The sequence below is a fragment of the Zophobas morio genome, unplaced genomic scaffold (assembly GCF_036711695.1).
Source record: "Zophobas morio isolate AGI-343-1 ecotype UQ-CSIRO unplaced genomic scaffold, CSIRO_AGI_Zmor_V1 ptg000026l, whole genome shotgun sequence".
In the NCBI taxonomy this organism is placed as follows: domain Eukaryota; kingdom Metazoa; phylum Arthropoda; class Insecta; order Coleoptera; family Tenebrionidae; genus Zophobas; species Zophobas morio.
In genome coordinates, this window is record NW_026972131.1 from 10,563,804 (window position 1) to 10,587,621 (window position 23,818).

At 32.5% G+C, this 23,818-nt stretch overlaps 1 protein-coding gene across 5 annotated transcripts in view; it reads right to left on the reverse strand.

Moving 5' to 3' along the window:
• LOC135136678 (uncharacterized protein) overlaps window positions 1-23,818 on the reverse strand; it is a 190,349-nt gene that overhangs the window by 103,641 nt on the left and 62,890 nt on the right. For all 5 annotated transcript variants that reach the window (XM_064066080.1, XM_064066079.1, XM_064066082.1 and 2 more), the window contains exon 3: window positions 12,043-12,153. In XM_064066080.1, the coding sequence (XP_063922150.1) occupies window positions 12,043-12,153 (111 nt within the window). The remainder of the gene's footprint in view (window positions 1-12,042; window positions 12,154-23,818) is intronic.

Here is a 23,818-nt window from a genome sequence, read left to right on the forward strand (position 1 = left end):
GAAGTTTGTTTGAAAAATTAAAAAAATTGTTTGCGATTTTTGCTTTCTGATAACCTCTATGAAGGAAAAACCAGTGGCATGAATCACACTCCCGCTGCTCTTTTGACTCTAATTTTTCATTGCTTCGATTATTCATTTTTTTGTCTGTTCAATTTTTCGAGTTTTTACGTTTCCATTTTTCAATATTTCGATTTTATAATTTCTTGTTTTTTTCACTTTTAATTTTTTCGGCTTTCTTCAAAATTTCGATTTGCAATTTTTCGTTTCGGTTTCTCATTTTCTTTATTTTCTAAAATTTTCAATGTTTTAGTATTCCGATTTGATAATTTTTGGTTTTTCGCATTTCAGTTTTTTCATTTTTCCGTTTCTTCAATTTTTCGATTTTTTATTTTTTTGTTCCTTCAATTGTATGATTTGCAACTCTTCGAATTTTCATTTTCAATTTTTCAATTTGCTGATTTTACAACTTTTGGATATTTTCGATTTGGAATTTCACAAGTTTTCAACTTATAATTTTTCAGTTTTTCATGTCTTAATTTTCTTATTTGCAATTTTTCATTTCAATGATCTGATTTGATACTTTTTTTTTCGACATGAATTTTTGCAATTTTTGGAATTTATAATTTTCCATCTTTTCAATGAGAGATTTTTCACTTTCATGATTTTTCAATTTTTCGGTTCTTGAATTTTTGATTTGCAAGTTTTCAAGTTTTCATTACTTTTTCATTTTTCGATTTTAATTTTTCAATTTTTCGATTCTTCAATTTTTCATTTCTTCCAATTTTCGATTTGCAATTTTTCGTTTTGGTTTCTTATTTTCTTTATTTTCACAAATTTTAGATTTTTCATTTTTTTGTTCCTTAAATTTTACAACTCTTCGAGTTTTCATTTTTAGTTTTTCAGTTTGTCGATTTTCCAACTTTTGGATATTTTCGATTTGCATTTACATGAGTTTTCAACGTTTAATTTTTCAGTTTTTCATGTCTTAAATTTTTCTATTTGCAATTTTCCATTTCGGATTATTTTCTTTATTTTAGACAATTTTTCGGTTTTTCAATGTTCTGAGTTTATACTTTTTTTTTCAACGTGAATTTTTGTAATTTCTATGCTTTGAATTTTTGAATTTTAGAACTTTTAATTTTATATTTTTTCAGTGATAGATTTTTTAATTTCATGATTTTTCAATTTTTCGTTCTTCAATTTTTGATTTGCAATTTTTCTAGTTTTCAATTTAAATATGTAATAATAATAACTTTTAAAATATTTCAGTTTTTCAATTTTACGATTTTAAAATTTTTTTATTTCTCAAATATTGGACTTCACAACTTTTAGATTTTTCGATAACAACTTTTCAATTTCTCATTTTTTTCTCTTCAATTTTTCGAGTTTTTACGTTTAAATTTTTCAATTTTTCAGTTTTCCAACTTTTGAAGTTTTCGTTTCGGTTTATTTTCGTGTTTTTTTCAATTATTCCATTTTTCAATGTTTCAATTTTATAATTTCTTTTTTCACTTTTGATTTTTCAGTTTTTAGTTTCTTTAATTTTCCGATTTGCGATTTTTCATTTTGTCGGTTCTTCACTTTTTCGACTTTGCAATTTTCCGATTTAAAATTTCTTCACTCTTCAATTTTTCGATTCTCCAATTTTTCATTTCTTCAAAGTTTGCAATTTTTCGTTTCGTTTTTTCATTTTCTTTATTTTGACAAATTTTCGATTTTAAATGTTCCAATTTATCATTTTTGGTTTTTCCAATTTTTTTATTCCTACAATTATACCAAATTTATTTTACCTTTTCATTTTTAATTTTTCAGTTTTTCGATTTTCCAATTTTTGCAATTTCACGAGTTTTCAAAGTTCAATTTTTCATTTTTTCATGTTTTCAATTTTTTTATTTGCAGGTTTTCTTTCGGTTTTTATTTTCTTCATTTTTACAAATTTTCGGGTTTTCAGTGTTCTGATTTTATACTTTTTTTTCAACATATTGTTTTTAATTTTTCTGTTTTGAGTTTTTCAATTTTGGAATTTTTAATTTTCCGTTTTTTCAGTGGTAGAGTTTTCAGTTACATGATTTTTCAATTTTTCGTTTCCTCGATTTTTGATTTGCCAGTTTTCCAGTTTTCATTTTAAATATGTAATGATAATAACTTTTAGAATATTGGATTTTATAATTTTTTCATTTTTCGATTTTTCAAGTTTTCGATTTTAACGTTTCAATTTTTCGTTTGGGTTTTTTATGTTCTTTATTTTTCCAATGCTATGATTTTATATACATTTTTTCAATTTTTCGATTTTTTAACTTTTAGATTTTTTAATTTCTCGGTTTTTCAATTTGATTTGCAATTTTTCTAGTGTCACCTTAAGTATGTAATAATAATTATAATTTTTAAAATTTATCATTATTTCAATTTTACGATTTTATAATTTTTTCATTTAGACCATTTTCAATTTTTCGAATTTTATTTTTTCAATTTTTCGATATTTCAATGTTCCAATTTTTCGACTTTGCAATTTTGACGATCCTATAATTTTTCGATTCGATTCCTTTTTTCTTTTTTCCAAATTTTCGATTCATTATTTTTTGTTCGATTTTAAGTTCTCCAATTTTTAGATTTTCTATGTTTCAATTTCTCGTTTTTGCAGTTTTTCGACTTCACTTTTTAGATTTTTCAATTTTTCAACTTTTCGTATCAAAAAAATGAAAAAATTGTAAAATTGAAATATTAAAAATGAGAAAACGAAAAAGTATAAAATGGAAAACTAAAAACAAAAAATAAAAAAAAACAAAAATTTAAAAATCGAAAGATTATAAATTGAGAAACTTAAAAATTGGAAAAGTACAAACTCGAAAAAACGAAAAATTTACTTATTGTAAAATCGAAATATTGAAATATTGAAATTTAAAGAAATCGGAAAATTGGATAACTGGAAATCCAAAAATTGCAACATGGAAAAATTGAAAAACTGAATAAACGAAAAATTATAAACTCTAAATAACCATCGAAAAAATAAAGGAAATGAAAAAACGAAAAACTGTGATAAGTTAAGACTGATTTTGGCAAATGCCATACCTTCTAAGAAAGTAAAGGGTGGGTGGGCGGGGCTAGTATTTCGTAAGATAAGACTGATTTTGGCAAATGGAATATCCTCTAAGAAAGTATAGGGTGGGTGGGCGGGGCACCTAGTACTTGGTAAGATAAGACTGATTTTGGCAAATGAAATATCCTCTAAAAAAGTAAAGGGTGGGTGGGCGGGGCACTTGGTACTTGATAAGATAAGACTGATTTTAGCAGATGATATATCCTCAAGAAAGCAAAGGGTGGGTGGGCGGCGCTAGTACTTGGTAAGATAAGACTGATTTTGGCAAATGGAAATTAAAAAATCTGGAAAATGAAAAAATAAAGAAACGAAAAGTCGGGAAATTGGAAAATTTGAAAATTAAGATGTTCACCGTTTCGCCAACAAACTTATGAGGATGAATGTTGAAAAAAAGAAGAATTTTGAAATATTAAAAAAATAAAGAAAATGGAGAAACGAAAAATTGAGATGACGTCACCAATTTTTCGGAAGAATAAATTTTGATTAAGAATTTACATTAACCTTACAACGTTTACAAAATTTCAGAGAGTTCGGTTTTGTAGTTTCAAAGTTAAATTACAAAATGTTGTATAATTTTGACTTTGTTTCCCAAAATCTGGATGTTTACGGTGAAAACTCAACACGGATTCATACACCACAAGTGCAGAGGTAAATTTGGTCGTGAAACGTCGCAAAAACATGAAAGTGGCAAGTCGCCGGATGGACTCGATTAGTGTACTTCCCAGGAATTAAAAATAACAGGCTTATTATTTACAAATTACGTAAAAAAAAAATCATTCCAAATTTACAAGATGTCAAAAATGGACGGAAATTCGACCTTCCTAGACCATATCAAAATATAGCAGTTGACAAAAGCGACTTGGGCACAGTTAATGTCAAAATCTTACCTTCCAATATCCCGAAAATCAGAACACACAATCAACTAAAAATCCCGATATTCCTCCGTCTAGTCAAAAATCCTCACTTAATTCTCCCCACGTGAGTCGCATTTCCATAACCCGCCGCTACAGCGTCTGGACTCATTCAATGAACGCCACTTTTCCTTTCGAAAGTGCACGTACCGGCGGCATTAACCTCCACGAGGCGTAGTATCCCTTGCAAGCGTCGCGACGCCTGTGTCGTGACCCGGCGGCGCCAGGGTTCAGTGGCTGTTCGGCCGCAGGATCATGAATATACATCATACACAGTAGATCGACGCCTCCCATTGATACGAAAGATAATGGATGGCCGCCGATGTAAACAGCAGTTATGGTGGCACCTCTAGAAGATGTTCGAGAGTTAAATCGACCGGGAAACGGGAAACCAAACCGAACGGAAAAGTAGGACAAGGGTTTCCATCACAATCAAGGGAACATCGAGGTGACGACTGGGGATTGCGTAGCGGAATTTATGACGGGTGCCAACTGAGATGATATTTTACAATTTCGCCGGCGAATAAAGTCCGCTTTCGAAGAGTTAACGGCGAATTTGTGTGTCATCCCCACCGAAAACGCAGTGACGTCACCGCAAATTTGTGCTAAGTAATTTGTAGCCGAGGTGTCGTTTTTTTCTTGGCATTTTTCGGCATTTAACTTTCCGGCACAGACTTTCGATGATAAATTAAGACAGCGACGCTACAGAGTTATCGATCGGCCTGCTGCTGGCATGTTATACGCGAAGAAAAGATAACTTCGACGTCAATTTCGGCCGCTCTTGAATTATGCGCCAGAAAGCATCAAGACTGTTTGAACAAAATATAGTAGCGTCATCTTGGTATAGATTTATTGCCGCAAGACTTTTTATTGGGTTGAGAGTTTGCCAATACCGCTCGCATGTACGAGATTACTTTTGGCTTTTACTTTATATATACGTTTATTTACGGGGAGCTTTCGGCTGGGTGGTAGTTCGATTCGGTAAATTTTGCCGTCGACAGGTGAGCGCATTACGTGACCGCAGCAGTTTATGTGTTCTTTTGTTGGGTGGAGGACCTATAGCGGAATCAATCGGGGAGAATTCGTTGGGTGTAATAAGATAAATGTGAAGGGGTGTACAGTTGTAGAGGTTTTTACAAGTCGTGTAACCGACACCGCAGGAGAACTAAATCACTTTAACAACCTCCCGCGTCGTTCGATGTTACAAGTTTCACGAATCGAAAGCAGGAAGAACTGTTTTATTTGATCGGTGTTTGGGTTCTTTAAGCGGATTAATGTTTTTTCTGGGTTCTACATGATGTAAATAGGAACGGTTTAAGTGGAAGGGTGGGTTTTTGTGTAATTATGCCTGCATGCCGGGTGCAGCGGAACATTGACACATCTGTTCTTCCTGTAGACAGAATAAGGGGGTAAGGACAAGCTACAAAGTCATGTTTCATGAGAAGGAAGGAAATGCGGGAAAGAAGACAGTCTCACCAAATTTTTAATAACCGTGAATCCGTCACCATACAAAAAAAATTGTAATTAATGCAACACAAGCTTTTTTTTGTAGCAACAACGGAATCACGTATAATATTACAAAAAAAGATTTTTTTAACGTTTACGAAACTATGTTGTGCTACTTTTAGAATTTGTTGAAAATTTCTTTAACTTTCGAACACTACCGGAAGACCGATAGAAAATTAGATTCAAATTAGACTTACTTTCTTGGACATTTCCTTAATCTATGAATTTTAACAAAAAACCACTGTGGAAGCTTACGAAAATTGAGAACAATCTTCCAATGGTTGAAGATAAAACTTTCTTCAATATCTTTTTTTTCTCAAAGTTTTTGAACAGGAGATCGTCGAGAATATTTGAAATTAAAAAAAAAATTCAAGTCAAAAAATTCTACAACCGTTTTCCGAAAATTTTTAAATAGTCTCAGCACAATTTAAAAACTGGATCTCGGGATTAGTTGAATTAATTTTTTTAGAAAAATTATAGCAAACATGACTTCAGATTTGTAATGTCCGTCGAACTCTATTCATGCTGTTTTTGACTGAAGAAAAATTTTTTTTTGGGAGGAGAAATTTTTAGAAAATCTTTCCTCGTTTTTTGATAATTTGAAAAAGTATGTACATAGTAAAATGCCTTACAATTTTGTATAAAATAAGATACAATTTCGGATTTTTTTTTTTAAACAATTTATCGGCTATATTAAAAATGAATTGGATTCGTGATGTTGGAAAAATGCTCCATGCGCTGGTACTTTTTTCCATTGAAAGAGAGCCATAATTCACATTTTGTTGAAAATTTTTCGAAAAACGTTCTCCAATTCTTTGTTTTTAGAAAAGTTATAGCAAAAATGACTTCTGATTCATAATGTCTAACCCTCTACTCTAGTACTATGGAGTGTGGAAAAACCCGTTTCATTTTTTAACTGAACATTTTTTGAAAATCTTTCTCATTTCGATAATTTGAAAAAGGACGAGTAGAGTAAAAATAACTCACAATTTGCAACCTACAGAAAGTTCTCATCAGTTTTTGGATTTTTTGAGTTTTTTTTTTTTGAAAAAGTATCATTTTTTCTGGGTTATATGACGAGCTGAATTAAATATGAGATTAAATTTGTGATCTCAGAAGAATTCTATATATGTTAGCACTGTTTTTTGAAAGAGGTCCAAAATTCAGTTTTTGGGAAATTTTTGAAAAAATATAAAAACGTTCTCATATTTTTGTTTTTAGATTTATTTTTTTAAGGAATTTTTTCAAATAACTTCTCATTCTTTTTCTAATAATTCGAAGAAGTACAGTAAAAATGTCTCACGATTTGCAAACTACGAAAGATTCTGTATAAGTTGGAGACTTTTTCGTTTGAATATAGTCCGTTTCAATTTATTTTTGGATTTTTATTTGAAAAAAGTTTGTCGATTTTCGTGGGTTATGTGAAGAATGTTGCAAGAATGTTGTTATTGAAAAAAACTGAGAATTCTCGTTTTTTGGGAGATTATAACATTATATGCGAGTACCATTTTAAATGTGAAAAATGCCCATTTCATTTTTTCAAAAAATTTTTGAAAATATTTTCCCCATTTTTTGGACAACTTAAAGAACGATGTCTCACGATTTGCATGCAATCTACGAAAATTTCTGTCAGATACAGATTTTTTCGTACGAATAAAAGCCGTTTCAATACATTTTTGGATTTTTTTTTTCGTAAAAAGTTCATCGATTTTTGTGGGTTATGTGAACAGCTACATTACATATGAGTTTGGATTCGTGATGTTCGAAGAAGTCTCTATGTGTTAGCACTTTTTCCATTCATATTTTTTTGGAAAATTTTTGAATAATGTTCTTCAGCTTTTTGTTTTTTGAAAAATTATTATGGCAAAAATGACTTCGGATTCGTAATGTCCGCCTACCTCCCTACATACTAGTATTATCTTTAATTTGGAAAAAATCCACTTCATTTTTCGGCAGAAATTTTTTCCAAAAACATTTCAACCAAACGTTTCAAGACATTTTTGGATTTTTTTAAGTTTATCGATTTTTGTGTTATCAACAGCTACATCAAATCTAAGTTTAGATTCGTGATGTTGGAAGAATTTTCTAAATGTTATCTTTTATTTTCATTGAAAGAGAGCTAGAATTCAGACTTTTTTGGAAAATTTTTGAAAAAAGTTTACCGATTTTTCTCATTAAATATGAGTTTGGATTCATGATGTCCGATATAATTTCTGTCTTAGCACTACTTTATATTCAAAGAGTGCCAGAATTGATATTTTTTGGAAATTTTTTTAAAAAAGTTTACCGATTTTTCTGGGTTATGCGATGAGCTACATTAAATATGAGTCCGAGGAAATTTCTGTCGTAGTACTTTTTTCCATTCAAAGAGTGCCAAAATTGATATTTTTTGGAACATTTTTGAAAAATGTTCTTCAGCTTTTTATTTTTTTGGACAACTTAAAGAACAATGCCTCACGATTTGCATCCAATCTACGAAAATTTCTGTCAAATACAGATTTTTTCGTACGAATAAAAGCTGTTTCAATACATTTTTGGATTTTTTTTTTTTCGTAAAAAATTCATCTATTTTTCTGGGTTATGTGATGAGCTACATTAAATATGAGTTTGGATTCATGATGTCCGAGGAAATTTCTGTCTTAGCACTTTTTTCCATTCAAAGAGTACCAGAATTGATATTTTTTGGAAAATTTTTGAAAAATGTTCTTCAGCTTTTTGTTTTTGGAACAATTATTGTAAAAATGACGTCCAATTCGTAATGTCCGCCTAACTTTCTACATACTAGCACTATCTTTAATTTGGGGCAAAGCCATTTCATTTTTGGGCAAAAATTTTTTCCAAAAATCTTTTTCCCTTTTTTCGGTAACTTGAAAAGTAGTAAAAACGTCTCACGATTTGCAATCTACGAAAAATTCTATATAAGCTGGAGGTTTTTTCGTTCGAATATCATCCGTTTCAATACATTTTTGGATTTTTTTTTAAACAAGTATATTTGTTTTTGTGGGCTATGTCAAGAGCTACATTAAATCTAAGTTTGGATTGGTGATGTTGGAAGAATTCTCTGTATGTTACAATTTTTTCCAATGAAAGAGAGCTAGAATTCACATTTTTTTGGAAAATTTTTGAAAAATGTTCTTTTTTTTTGGAAATAGTTTATCGATTTTTCTAGGTTATTGAAGAACTATATTAAATATAAGTTTGAATTCATGATGTCCGAAGACGTTTGTGTGGTAGCACTTTTTTCCATTGAAAGAGTGCCAGAATAATTTTTTTTTTTGGAAAATTTTTAAAAAATGTTCTGCGGCTTTTTGTTTTTGGAACAATTATTGCAAAAATGACGTCCAATTCGTAATGTCCGCCTAACTCTCGACATACTAGTACTACCTTTAATTTGGAACAAAGCCATTTCATTTTTGTGCAAAAATTTGTTCCAAAAATCTTTTTTCCTTTTTTCGGTAACTTGAAAAGTAGTAAAAACGTCTCACGATTTGCAATTTACGAAAAATTCTATATAAGCTAGAGGTTTTTTCGTTCGAATATCATCCGTTTCAATACATTTTTGGATTTTTTTTGAAAAAAGTATATCTGTTTTTGTGGGCTATGTCAAGTGCTACATTAAATCTAAGTTTGGATTCGTGACGTTGGAAGAATTCTCTGTATGTTAAAATTTTTTCCAATGAAAAAGAGCTAGAATTCACATTTTTTGGAAAATTTTTGAAAAATGTTCTTTTTTTTTTTTTAGATAAAGTTTATCGATTTTTCTGGGTTATTGATGAGCTATATTAAATATAAGTTTGAATTCATGATGTCCGAAGACGTTTGTGTGTTGGCGCTTTTTTCCATTGAAAGAGTGCCAGAATTAATTTTTTTTCGGAAAATTTTCAAAAAATGTTCTTCAGCTTTTTGTTTTTGGAAAAATTATTGCAAAAATGACGTCCAATTCGTAATGTCCGCCTAACTCTCTACATACTAATACTATCTTTAATTTGGAAAGCCATTTCATTTTTGGGCAGAATTTTTTTCCAAAAAGCAGTAAAAACAAAAAATTCGCTATAAGTTAGAGGTTTTTTCGTACGAATATAATCCGTTTCAATACATTTTTGGATTTTTTTTTAATTTATGGATTTTTGTGGGTTATGTCAAGAGCTACATTAAATATAAATTTGGATTCGTGATGTTGGAAGAATTTTCTATTTGTTAGCACAGACTCCATTGAAAGAGAGCTATAATTCATATTTTCTTGAAAAATTTTTGAAAAATGTTCTCAATTTTCTTGTTTCTACAAAAGTTATAGCAAAAATCACTTATGATTCATAATGTCCACTTTACACATGCCAGTACTATTTTAAACTTGAGAAAAGCTCGTTTAATTTTTTTCGGAAATTTTTTGAAAATCTTTTCCCTAATTTTTTGGATAACTTGAAGAAATTTTGAAAAAAATGCTTCACGATTTGCAATCTACGAAAAATTCTCTATAAGCTAGATATTTTTTCGTTCGAATATATCGTTTTTTGTGTGGATTATGTCTTCAAGAGCTGTATTAAATCTAAGTTTGGATTCGCGATATCCGATGAATTCTCTATATGTTACCATTTTTTTCCATCCAAAGAGAGCTAGAATTAATATTTTTTGGAACATGTTTGAAAAATTTTCTTTTTTTTTTCATTTATCGATTTTTGTGATTTATGTAAAGAGCTACACTAAATATAACTTTGGAGCCGTAATGCTGGAAGAATTCTCGATATCTTAACACACACTCCATTGAAAGAGAGCTAGAATTCTCAATTTTTGGAAAATTTTTGAAAAATGGTCCCAATTTTTTGTTTTTTAGAAAAATTATAGCACAAATTACTTCTGATTCATAATATCCACCAAACTCTTCACATGCTAGTACTATTTTAAATTTGGAAAAAAGCCCGTTTAATTTTTTCGGAAATTTTTGGAAAATTAAATTTCCTCACTTTTTTAGATAACTTGAAGTTTAGAAGAAAAAAATGCCTGACGATTTGCAATCTACGAAACGTTCTCTATATGCTATAGGTTTTTTCGTTCAAATAGAAGCTGTTTCAATGCATTTTTGGATTTTTTTTTTGGAAAAAGTTTATCGATTTTTCAGGGTTACGTGAAGATCTATATCAAATATGAGTTTGTATCCATGACTGCGCAAGAATTGTCTAGAGGCCAGCACCTTTTTTCATTGAAAGGATTCAGAATTCACATTTTTTGGAAAATTTTTGAAAAATATGTTTTTTTTTTTTAGAAAAGTTATACCAAAAACGACTTCTGATCCGTGACATCTGTCTAATTCTCCGTTTTAAGATATGTTTGTATTTTTTTTTAATTTAAATTTTCATAAATATTCACATCAAAAAATTCGAGAAGTGTTTTTCGAAAATTTTTAAATAATTTCAGCCATTTGACTTAAAAACCGACGAAGATTTTCAGTTGGGAATTTGATGTTTTAATTTCTAATATAATTGAAAGTTGTTCTCTCGAAGTTTTTAATGAAGATTTTAAAATCAACAAAGTCTATTAAATTTTTGACATATTGTCATTTTCCTTAAACTTTGAATTTTGTGATAGTTTTAGGACAAAGCAGAGATTTTAAGACGAAAAGTTGAACTATTTATGTTCCATTACAAAAAATCAAGTGTATTTAAGAATAAATAAACAGAATAATAATAAAAAAGGTGAAGTATCCCAAAAAATTAAACTTCTTTTATGGAAATAAGAAAAAAATTGCGAAATTAACTTATTGATAAATTACATTTTGAAACAATTTTTCAAAAATAAAGTAGGTAGTAGAATCAAGACTGTTTACTGTTATTGTGGAGTCTTTGTATGTACAGTCCAATCAAGCGTCTAACCTTCATTGGCTCTTCAGAAAATTTCCAAAATTAATCCAATTTGCCAGTCGCCGCCGCTTTCTCCTCTTAATTAATCCCACTCCTGCTCTTTACCGAACACAATGCGACAAAAAGCACTTCGTGCATTCCCACATAACCACATCGATGATGTGATTAAAATAATCCGCTGCTCAATACAACCGCGTCATTCGCTCAAGACAGCAAACAAACCAACTTCTATCCCGCGATCCTCTTTGATGTTCCAATTCAAAAATAACTATTAGCGCAACCACATTTCACAAGAACGAAAATCCTATGATTAATATCAGTGCAAGCCCGGCGAAAATAATCCATTGGCCGTTGATCTGACAAATTCTTCACTCAAAGAAGCCCCGGTCCCCAAAATTAGCCACATTAATTCCATTTTCACTCTTCGCCCTGGCGAATTCGCTGCGGCGCCAACGGTCTACCCCTTTTCGCAATATACTTAATTCTAGATGTTGTTTTTTATGGACGGAGATAACAATGAAAAGTTGGAGCCGCTGCAGCCATCCAAAAGAAAAACTACTCTCTATCGACGGGATTTTTTAGGCTCGTTGGGGAAAGTTTTGATTTATCGCAACAACAACAAACGAAAAATCGACTACTTAGTTAATGTTTAGATTGCGTTTATCGGACTCACCCTTGCCAACTGCTTCTGCAGCTTCGCAATTGTCTGTTTGTCGCGTAGCTCGTTTTTCTGTACGGCTTCTAAGGCTATTTCGAGTTCTTGGATTCGGTCTTCGAGGGATTTCTGAAACAATTTCAAGCTGTTAAAGTTTTGTTTCGCAACCGGTTGTTTTAACGCTATTAATTGCTTAAAAGCTTTCCGAGTTGATGAATCAATACGGGATAATTAAACTTTTATTCTTGTTTTACTAGTCTTCAATGAAGAGGTTTTCATTGCGAATAAAACAGGCTTACAAATTAAAGCTTTTTTACTCGTGCTCCTGGCTGGAGTAGATCGCCGGATGCGACGTCACGTTCGACTTTATGAACGTAAGCGAAGCAAAATTAATTTGTATTTTTTACAGTTTGTGCTGGGGAAAATATAAGCCGGGAAATCGGAGTTTTGATGAAATTGTTCAGGGCGTATTTATATTTAACGTTTAACAGAAGCGTTATACATCCAAAGTAATTAATTGCTTTGGCTGCAGGAACTCGTAAAGCAGCTACTTTTTGCAAACATCAACGACGTTTTCAGGTCGATTTGGACTTCCTTCTAATCTGGAAATTGCGACACTCTTGAAAGGCAAATAGCCACATTTCACGCACCGCTTGCTATCGTAAATTTAATATTTCAAAACGTGGCGTCTTTCGAGAAAAAGATCAAAAGTTATCGAGTTCCTCGAGAAATTTAGGAAAATGTCCAACAATAGTAAAATGTTGTCATATTTTGATTTTTTGCGAAAAGCTGGATGTTTGGGGCAAAAAAATCAAAGCGGACTCATAAGCCACAAGTACAACTGATAGTTGGTTACTTTATAAATTTTTTGGTGGCGTCATCAAATTGTTGGTTGTGCAAAATATCTGAAGATACGTTTCTAAAAAAAATTGGTCTAAAGAGTTTAGACAGTACTTCCCTCGCTGTCGGAAACGTGACGACTGCATGCCTATTATGTTTTTTTTTCGCAGTGGATTTCAAAGAATTCGGTTTTGTAGTTCCTGATTAAATCAATAAAATATATTTACGCATTCATTAATTTTTTTGAGTCACTCTGTATATGCAAATCCAAAAAATATAAATGGAGTGATAAATGACAAGTACAGACTCATCATATTTTGTACATTTTAGATATGATTTATTCGGCAAACTTTCGAGCTGACGTCATCAAGTTTTTGGAGGGGATAAGCAAATATATTTTGACTAGACATTTATTATGCTCTTTATGACCTTAAAACATCTGCAAGATTTCAGAGCATTCGGTTTTGTAGTTCCTGATTAAATCAATAAAATATATTTACGCATTCATTAATTTTTTTGAGTCACCCTGTATATGCAAATCCAAAAAATATGAATGGAGTGATAAATTACAAGTACAGACTCATCATATTTTTACAGTTTAGATAGGATTTATTCGGCAAACTTTCGAGCTGACGTCATCAATTTTTTGGAGGGGATAAGCAAATATATTTTGACTAAACATTTATTATGCTCTTTAGAACCTTAAAACATCTGCAAGATTTCAAAGCATTCGGTTTTGTAGTTTCTGAGTAAATCAGTAAAATAAATTTACGCATTCATTAATTTTTTTGAGTCACCCTGTATATGCAAATCCAAAAAATATGAATGGAGTGATAGATCACAAGTACAGACTCATCATATTTTGTACATTTTAGATATGATTTATTCCACAAACTTTTGAGCTGACGTCATCAAGTTTTTGGAGGGGATAAGCAAATATTTTTTGACTAAAGATTTATGATGCTCTTTATAGCCTTAAAACATCTGCAACATTTCAAAGCATTCTGGTTAGCAGATTAAAAATTAAATTTCAAAATGTTGTTTTATAATTTTGATTTTTTTTCCAAAAATCTGGACGTTTCGGGTGAAAAGTCGATTCGGAGTTGTAAACTACATGTGTAGGACTATGTTATTTTATACAATTGAAAACCCATTTACTATGTACAATTTTGAAGTGACGTCATCGCATTAGTGGTGGGGATGATTAGACAAATTTTGGTTAGCGTTTTACCATCTACATGATATTCTTAATATAAGTACAAAATTTCACAACAATCGGTCGAGTACTTTCGGAGATTATCTGTCTAATAAAAATCCGGGACAACAGACGGACAGACGGACGGACAGACGGACAGACGGACGGACAGACGGACAGACGGACAGACGGACGGACAGACGGACAGACGGACAGACGGAAATGGGAGACCTATTTCTTCGTCTTCTAGGGGTCATGAAAGATCGAGAAAACGTAAAAGTAGAGAGTCGGCCGACGGACTCGATTACAATACTTCCTTTGCTTACGCTCGGGAAGTAAAAAACTCGAAACTGCCATATTTTTTTGGGCGACTACAAAAGCAAAAAAATCTTTTTCGGTAATTTTCGAAAAAATTCGACGTGTTTATGGTACATTCTACGATTTTGGAAATATTCGGTTTGAAAATCATTTTTCTAATCCTAAAAATTGTCATAATTCATTGGGCTATTTTGGTAAAATGGCAAGAGTTTTCGAAAAACGAAATCTGTCAGTCAAAAAAAATCTTAAGCAATAATTGGAAACTCCGAAATTTCTGAAGAACAAATTGTTGGTGGGGATGATTAGCCTAATTTTACTTAGCGTTTAATAATGTATATGGCAGGGGGCGGGGCTTATTTAGTTTTCTTTTTCTAAACTCATCGGTCATCTTTTCACAACAACAAACTTAAAACTTGTTTAAAATGGTAATTTTTTGTAAGCAAATATGGATTTTGCAATTAATCTCCGCCCCTCAATCTGACAACCAATGAAAAATTCGTCACACAGAGATCGGGGATATTAAAATATATGCAAAATAACCCCAATTTTCCACCAATATTCAACAAAATTTTCGAAATTTCACTTAATATATTTTCTTGTACATTTCGGGCCGCGGAAGTCATATCCGTTTTCATTTCTTCGATAACTCCAATGGTTTTCCCAGAATCGTCCTTTGAAATATTCAAAAATAAACAAAATAACCCCAATTTTTTATCAATTTTCAACAAAATTTTCGAAATTTCACTTAATACATTTTCTTGTAGATTTCGAGCCGCAGAAGTCATATCCGTTTTCATTTCTTCGATAACTCCAATGGTTTTCCCAGAATCGTGCTTTGAAATGTTCAAAAATATGCAAACTAACCCCAATTTTCCACCAATTTTCAACTAAATTTTCGAAATTTCACTTAATACATTTTCTTGTAGATTTCAGGCCGCAGAAGTCATATCCGTTTTCATTTCTTCGATAACTCCAATGGTTTTCCCAGAATCGTGCTTTGAAATGTTCAAAAATATGCAAACTAACCCCAATTTTCCACCAATTTTCAACAAAATTTTCGAAATTTCACTCAATACATTTTGTTGTAAATTTCGGGCCGCAGAAGTCATATCCGTTTTCATTTCTTCGATAACTCCAATGGTTTTCCCAGAATCGTCCTTTGAAATATTCAAAAATATGCAAAATAACCCCAATTTTCCACCAATTTTCAACAAAATTTTCGAAATTTCACTTAATGCATTTTCTTGTAGATTTCGGGCCGCAGAAGTCATATCCGTTTTCATTTCTTCGATAACTCCAATGGTTTTCCCAGAATCGTCGTTTGAAATGTTCAAAAATATGCCAAATAACCCCAATTTTCAATAAAATTTTCGAAATTTCACTTAATACATTTTCTTGTAGATTTCGGGCCGCAGAAGTCATATCCGTTTTCATTTCTTCGATAACTCCAATGGTTTTCCCAGAATCGTCCTTTGAAATATTCAAAAATATACAAAATAACCCCAATTTTCCACCAATTTTCAACAAAATTTTCAAAATTTCACTTAATACATTTTCTTGTAGATTTCGGGCCTCAGAAGTCATATCCATTTTCATTTCTTCGATAACTCCAATGGTTTAGCCAGAATCGTCCTTTGAAATATTCAAAAATATGCAAAATAACCCCAATTTTCCACCAATTTTCAACAAAATTTTCGAAATTTCACTTAATACATTTTCTTGTAGATTTCGGGCAGCAGAAGTCATATCCGTTTTCGTTTCTTCGATAACTCCAATGGTTTTCCCAGAATCGTCCTTTGAAATATTTAAAAATATGCAAAATAATCCCAATTTTCCATCAGTTTTCAACAAAATTTTCGAAATTTCACTTAATACATTTTCTCGTAGATTTCGGGCCGCAGAAGTCATATCCGTTTTCATTTCTTCGATAACTCCAATGGTTTTCCCAGAATCGTCCTTTGAAATATTCATAAATATACAAAATAACCCCAATTTTCCACCAATTTTCAACAAAATTTTCGAAATTTCACTTAATACATTTTCTTGTAGATTTCGAGCGGCAGAAGTCATATCCGTTTTCGTTTCTTCGATAACTCCAATGGTTTTCCCAGAATCGTCCTTTGAAATATTTAAAAATATGCAAAATAATCCCAATTTTCCATCAGTTTTCAACAAAATTTTCGAAATTTCACTTAATACATTTTCTCGTAGATTTCGGGCCGCAGAAGTCATATCCGTTTTCATTTCTTCGATAACTCCAATGGTTTTCCCAGAATCATCCTTTGAAATGTTCAAAAATATGCAAAATAACCCCAATTTTCCACCAATTTTCAACAAAATTTTCGAAATTTCACTTAATACATTTTTTTGTAGATTTCGGCAGCAGAAGTCATATCCGTTTTCATTTCTTCGATAACTGCAATGGTTTTCCCAGAATCGTCTTGAAATGTTCAAAAATATGCTAAATAACCCCAATTTTCAATAAAATTTTCGAAATTTCACTTAATACATTTTCTTGCAGATTTCGGGCCGCAGAAGTCATATCCATTTTCATTTCTTCGATAACTCCAATGGTTCTCCCAGAATCGTCCTTTGAAATATTCAGAAATATGCAAAATAACCCCAATTTTCCACCAATTTTCAACAAAATTTTCGAAATTTCACTTAATACATTTTCTTGTAGATTTCGGGCCGCAGAAGTCATATCCGTTTTCATTTCTTCGATAACTCCAATGGTTTTCCCATCGGGGTAATTATTGGCTTCCTTTTCTTTTAATATATTGAGTTTTCTTACAATACGATGCTTAAAACATAAGTCTAACTTCAAATTCACCACTTGATATTTTAAGTGTTTTATTGCTGAAAGAAGACTATGCATACCACGAAAACAAAGTCAAAGGATTAACCCCACCCACCCACCCCACCTCAATCGTGATTAATTTTTTTATTCGTCGTCACACGGGAGGCGGAGCTTAGTTGAAAAGTTCATATTTCCCTACATAATCTTCTTAATGTATTTGGCGTGTGGGCGGGGCTTATATTTAGTTTCTTTTTTTCTAAACACACATAGTTTTCTCTTCGCAACAAGAAACTTAAAAAATGTTTAAAACGGCAATTTTTGTAGGTAAATATGGATTTTGCAAATTAAGCTCCGCCCGTCGAGCTGACAACCAATGAAAAATTCATCACACAGAAATGCGGGTGGGTGGGCGGGCCTTAATCATTGGCTTCTTTTTCTTAATATACATATTGAGTTTTCTTTCAACAATACGATACTTAAAACATTAATCTAACCTCAAATTCACGATGTGATATTTTAAGTGTTTTATTGCTGAAAGAAGAGTATGTATATCACGAAAACAAAGTTAAAGGATTAACCCCACCCACCCACCCTACCTCAATTGTGATTAATTTTTTTATTCGTCGTCACACGGGAGGCGGAGCTTAATTGAAAAGTTCATATTACCCTACATGATCTTCCTAATGTATTTGGCGTGTGGGCGGGGCATATATTTAGCTTCTTTTTTTCTAAACACACGTAGTTTTCTCTTCGCAACAAGAAACTTAAGAAATGTTTAAAACGGCAATTTTTGTAGGTAAATATGGATTTTGCAATTAAGCTCCACCCCTCGAGCTGATAACCAATGAAAAATTCATCACACAGATATCCGGGTAGGTGGGCGGGCCTTAATCATTGGCTTCTTTTTCTTAATATACATATTGAGTTTTCTTTCAACAATACGATACTTAAAACATTAACCTAACCTCAAATTCACGATTTCATATTTTGAGTGTTTTATTGCTGAAAGAAGACTATGTATATCCCGAAAAGAAACTCAAAGGATAAACCCCACCCACCCGCCCCATCGCAATTGTGATTAATTTTTTTATTCGTCGTGTGACGGAGGGCGGAGCTTAAGTGAAAAGTTTATATTTCCTTACAAGCAATTACGATATGAAACATGTTTTAATCGGGTTCTTGAAAGAAAACTACATATGTTAAGTAAAAACATAATCAAAAATTAAGCCCCACACCCCCCACCCCGACCTCAACTGCGATGAATTTTTTATTCGATAAGAAATTGGGGGTGGAGCTTAATTGCAAAGTCTATATGCTTGAGGCATGATCGTATAAAAAATAAGAGCACTTTGAAAAAAAAACGCATCGAAAGAAGAACAAAATCTGTAGATCTGGTAACACTGTTGACGCAGCTGGACATAATTCTAACCTCAAATAATAGAGTCAAATGTAAAAAATACATCAGTTTAGATGTCTAGACGAAGAAAACAAAGCGGATTCATGCACTACAATGTAGCAACATATTATTGTATAACTTTTTACTTTCAAATAATTTTAAATGACGTCATCAAGCCGTTGATGAGGGTGATCAGCCAAATTTTACTTAGCATTTTACCAACTACATGATATTCCTAATGTGTATCGCGGGTGGGCGGGGCTTATATTTAGCTTTTTTTTTCCTAATACACGTAATCTTCTTTTCACAACAAGAAACTTAAAACATGTTTAAAACGGTATTTTTTATGCCAATACGTATTTTGTCATTAAGCTCCGTCCTTCGATCGGACAACCAATGAAAAATTCATCACACAGAGAACCGGGTGGGTGGGCGGGGCTTACTCATTGGCTTCTTTTTCTTAATACATTCAGTTGAAATTTAAAGTGTTTTATTGCTGAAATTGCTATGTATATCATGAAAAGAAAATCAAAGGATTAACCCGCCCCATCTCAATTGTGATTAATTTTTTTATTCGTCGTGACACGGGGGGCGGAGCTTAATTGAAAAGTTCACGTTTCCCTGTAAGCAATTGGCATGTGGAAAAATGTTGTAATCGTGTTGTTGAAGGAAAACTACATATATTAAGGAAAAAAAGATAAAATTTAAGCCCCACCTACCCACACATATAACAATAATTGGGTGGAGCTTAATTGCAAAGTCTAAAAGTCTATATGTTTGAGGCGTAATCGTATTATAGAAAATAGACTATTTTGAAAAAAAGTAAAATCCAACCAATACTGCTTCTCTAAAAAATTATAAAATTTGATTTTACGGTATTTTGTGGGTTTTTTCTCGGGATTCGTAAAGTTACTTAAAAAATGAATTAGAAATAAAACTGAATGATCTTGAAATTTCTATATCGAATTTCGTTATTCAGATAAATATCAATAAATTCTATACATTTAGATGTAACTATCAATAGAACTGTATCGTCATATAGATAAATCAGTCAATCAGTAGATAAATAAATCAATATTATAGTAATTTAGTTATTTGGAAAGTCATCATATAAATACACAAGATCGATCGATCAATAAAAGTACGCACGCTGATAAAAAAATCATTATTATTTGTACTACATAGCAGCATTCCCGATACGAATCCTTGAAGCGTCTTTTTTTAAATATTTGATTATGATGAATTATTTATTTACACGTGCGGAAACCATAATGTTTATATTGTAACTAAAATGTCATTTTTGTTTAAGCGTGAATTGTAAGCGCGCAAGCGCCAACTGTATCGCAGCGTAGCGGGTGAAACTCACCCTGTATGTACAGTCCACTACAGACATTACAAATAAACATACTTTGAGTCGGACCGCGTGTCTTTTTTTTTGTAACAAAACGGACCTGACCAGCTTGGGTCCCAACATATTTTTGGTCACTTCGAACCGGATACGGGACTGTGCAAAAACCGCGACCACGTGCGTGATATTGTTAAGGCCAGTCCTTAAACCACGTATGTGCAATTGTTAAGGCCAGTCCTTAAACCACGTATGTGCAATTGTTAAGGCCAGTCCTTAAACCACGTATGTGCAATTGTTAAGGCCAGTCCTTAAACCACGTGTGTGCACTTGTTAAGGCCAGTCCTTAAGCACGTGTGTGCAATTGTTAAGGCCAGTCCTTAAAGAACCACGAAAAACATCAACAGCCTCGGGGAGAACAGGAAGCCATCCAGCGAGTACCAGCACCAAGTGAAGAACCCCCAGGTCAAGACATCTAAATCAAGGTGAGTGGTTCACTATCCAATCTACAGTATATCCTATCGAATTCGTACGTACGCATCGTGCCGCGTTCTCTTTGTGTACTATCCGAGTTGGGATAAATTACCACAATGACACAAACGGAAACAGATATTGAGATAATTAATTCATTAAAGAATAAACGGAATTTGATTAAGGCAAAAGTGCAGAGAATAATAGAATACGTCAACAATTTTGATGCGAATGCCGATTTGGAACAACTCGTTTTACGCAAGACGAGTCTAGAAAATTGCTTGCAAAAATTTGAAGATTCGCATCATCAACTTCTCTTATTAAAGGCCGCGGATGTAAGTACCGAACAGGAGGCTGATCAATTTGAGATCGAATACTATGCCACAGTGGCAAAAATCAATAAATTTCTCAATAACAAACAAACCAGAACGCCTGAACAAACAAACCATAAACATAATATTAATTTGCCCAGTCTTAAGTTACCTACATTCAGTGGTGCTTTTCACGAGTGGTTAAGTTTCTACGACACTTTTAATAATTTAGTCCACAAGGACGAACGCTTAACGGATTGTGAAAAGCTCCACTATTTGAAATCCTGCCTTACAGGTGAAGCACTGAGTTCAGTGGAATCGTTGGCAGTATCGAACGCAAATTATAATGCAGCGTATACAATTTTAGAGAACCGATTCAAAAATAAACGGTTGATTGTGCAAGACCATGTCTATTCAATATTAAATTTTCCGATAATTAGCAAAACATCTGATTCTAGTTTAAGACAGCTGCTAGACAATTTAACTATCAATTTAGAAGCATTAAAGTCTCTCAATATCCCGGTTGATACGTGGGACGATATATTAATTCCTATTATAAATACTAAACTTGATTATAACACAAAAAAGGAATGGGAAGCTACTCAAAATAAGGAACTTCCAAAACTGGACGAATTAAAAACTTTTCTTGAAAGGCGCAGTCAGTTTTTGGATTCTATTAATTCCGCTATTAAAGCGAATCACAACAATACTCCGGCTAATAAACATCATTTAATCCACAAGGGTAGAACAGTATCACATTTTGCAGGCTATACAACAAATAAGTATTCTTGTGTCTTATGTAAAAAAAATCATTTGTTGTTCCAATGTTCCCAATTTTTAGCTTTAACGGTTGCAGATAGAAAGAACTTTGCAAAAAATAATAAACTTTGTTTTAATTGTTTACGAACGGGGCATCAAATTAGCGCCTGCAAATCCACAAATTTATGTAAAGAGTGTAATCATAAGCATCATTCTCTGCTACACCAAGTTGAAGACATTCAACAACCAGAAATCGTTCCGTCAACCTCCTCTGTAAATGTTGCACAATCTGGTGTGAATCACAGTGTTGTTTTGCTATCCACGGCAATAGTTTTAATTAAAGACAGTTTTAACAGGATGCGAAAGTGTCGTGCTTTATTAGACATGGGGTCGCAGTCCCATTTCATAACCGAAAGTATGGTTAAAAAATTGGGTCTAAATAGCGAAAACACAAATTTGACAATTCTGGGGGTAAATAGCGTAACAACGACTGTGAAAAAACAAGTTAACGTGAATTTTCATTCAACTTATACGGCCTTTTCTTCTAACATTAACTGCTTTGTAGTCCCACAAGTGACTACCAATTTGCCAATGCAATCAGTTAAAATGTCAAGTGAATCGATACCACCTGGAATTCAATTAGCAGACCCAGAATTTTATAGCAGTAAACCGGTGGATTTACTGATAGGTTCAGAAATCTTTTGGCAGATATTAATGGAAAATAAAATTCTTCAATGTAAAAACCGCCCACACTTTCAGGAAACGTTGCTTGGGTTTATTGCGGGCGGTGTCATTAACTGTAATCCTATCCCAGTAACAGCATGTCACTTTAGTACCATCTCTTCACTAGAAGGTCAGGTAGCGAAATTTTGGAATGTAGAGGAAATGAGTAATAAACCCATTGTGTCAAAGGAAGATATTGCCTGTGAGCAATATTTTCAACAAACATGTCACAGGCAAGATAACGGTCGTTTTGAAGTTTCTCTCCCATTTAAAGATGATACAATAGAACTGGGTAATTCCAAAGAGATTGCCGAAAAAAGGTTTTACAACCTAGAAAGAAAACTTAATAAAGCGCCAGAGGTCCAAATTCAGTATAAAAAATTCATGTCGGAGTACGAGATATTAAACCACATGGAATTAGTCCCAGATGCTGATTTAAATAATCCCAATTGCTATTACTTGCCACACCATCCGGTGATAAAAAATACTGCCATCACTACTAAATTGCGCGTAGTTTTTGACGGGTCGTGTAAAACAACTAATAATAAGAGTCTCAATGACAATTTAATGATAGGGCCAAATCTTCAACAGGACTTATTTTGCATTCTCATACGTTTCCGACTTCACAAATATGTATTCACTGCCGACATTGAAAAAATGTACCGCCAGATTATGGTAAAAGAAAGTGATGCTAATTACCAACGCGTTTTGTGGCGAAATAGTCCAGTTGAAGAATTAAAAGCATTTAAATTAAAGACGGTAACGTATGGAACATCATGTGCTCCATATTTAGCAATGCGCTGCTTAAAGCAATTAGCTTTAGAAAACCAACAGTCTTTTCCACTAGCTTCCTCACATATTTTGAACAATTTTTATATGGACGACCTTATATGTTATAACAATTCCATAATTGATGCCGTCAAATTACAAAGGGACATCGTTCAAATTCTAAGTCAGGGCCAATTTAAATTATATAAATGGGCATCAAATGATCCCGCATTAATCCCATCACAAAATAATAATCAGTTGGACAACAGTGTAGATTTTAATATGGGCGACGATATAAAAACATTAGGATTAATTTGGAATGGAATGGAGGACCTCCTTAAATATACCATCAAGACTGATTTGACAGTTAACAATTTTACAAAGCGTACAGTACTTTCTATTATAGCTCAAATTTTTGACCCACTAGGTCTAATTTCACCCGTGGTAATTAAAGCAAAAATAATTATGCAAGAGTTGTGGATTCTTAAAATAAGCTGGGATGAACAGCTGCCTCAAGAGTTTCAGGTAAAGTGGGTTCAATTTATGGGAGAATTATCCGGACTAAATGGCATAAGAATTCCGCGCAATGTAATAATAATGTACCCTGCACAATTTGTTGAATTGCACGGTTTTTCAGATGCTAGCATGCAAGCATACGGAGCGGTAATTTTTGTAAGATCTTTAGATCATAATGGCACTTACCATGTGCGTCTACTGTGCTCGAAAAGTCGAGTTGCACCTTTAAAAACATTATCGTTGCCCAGACTAGAATTATTAGGTGCGCTGTTACTATCAAAACTTCTTGATAAAACTTTATCGTCATTTGATTTGCAAATAAACCACTGTTTTCTATGGAGTGATTCGACTA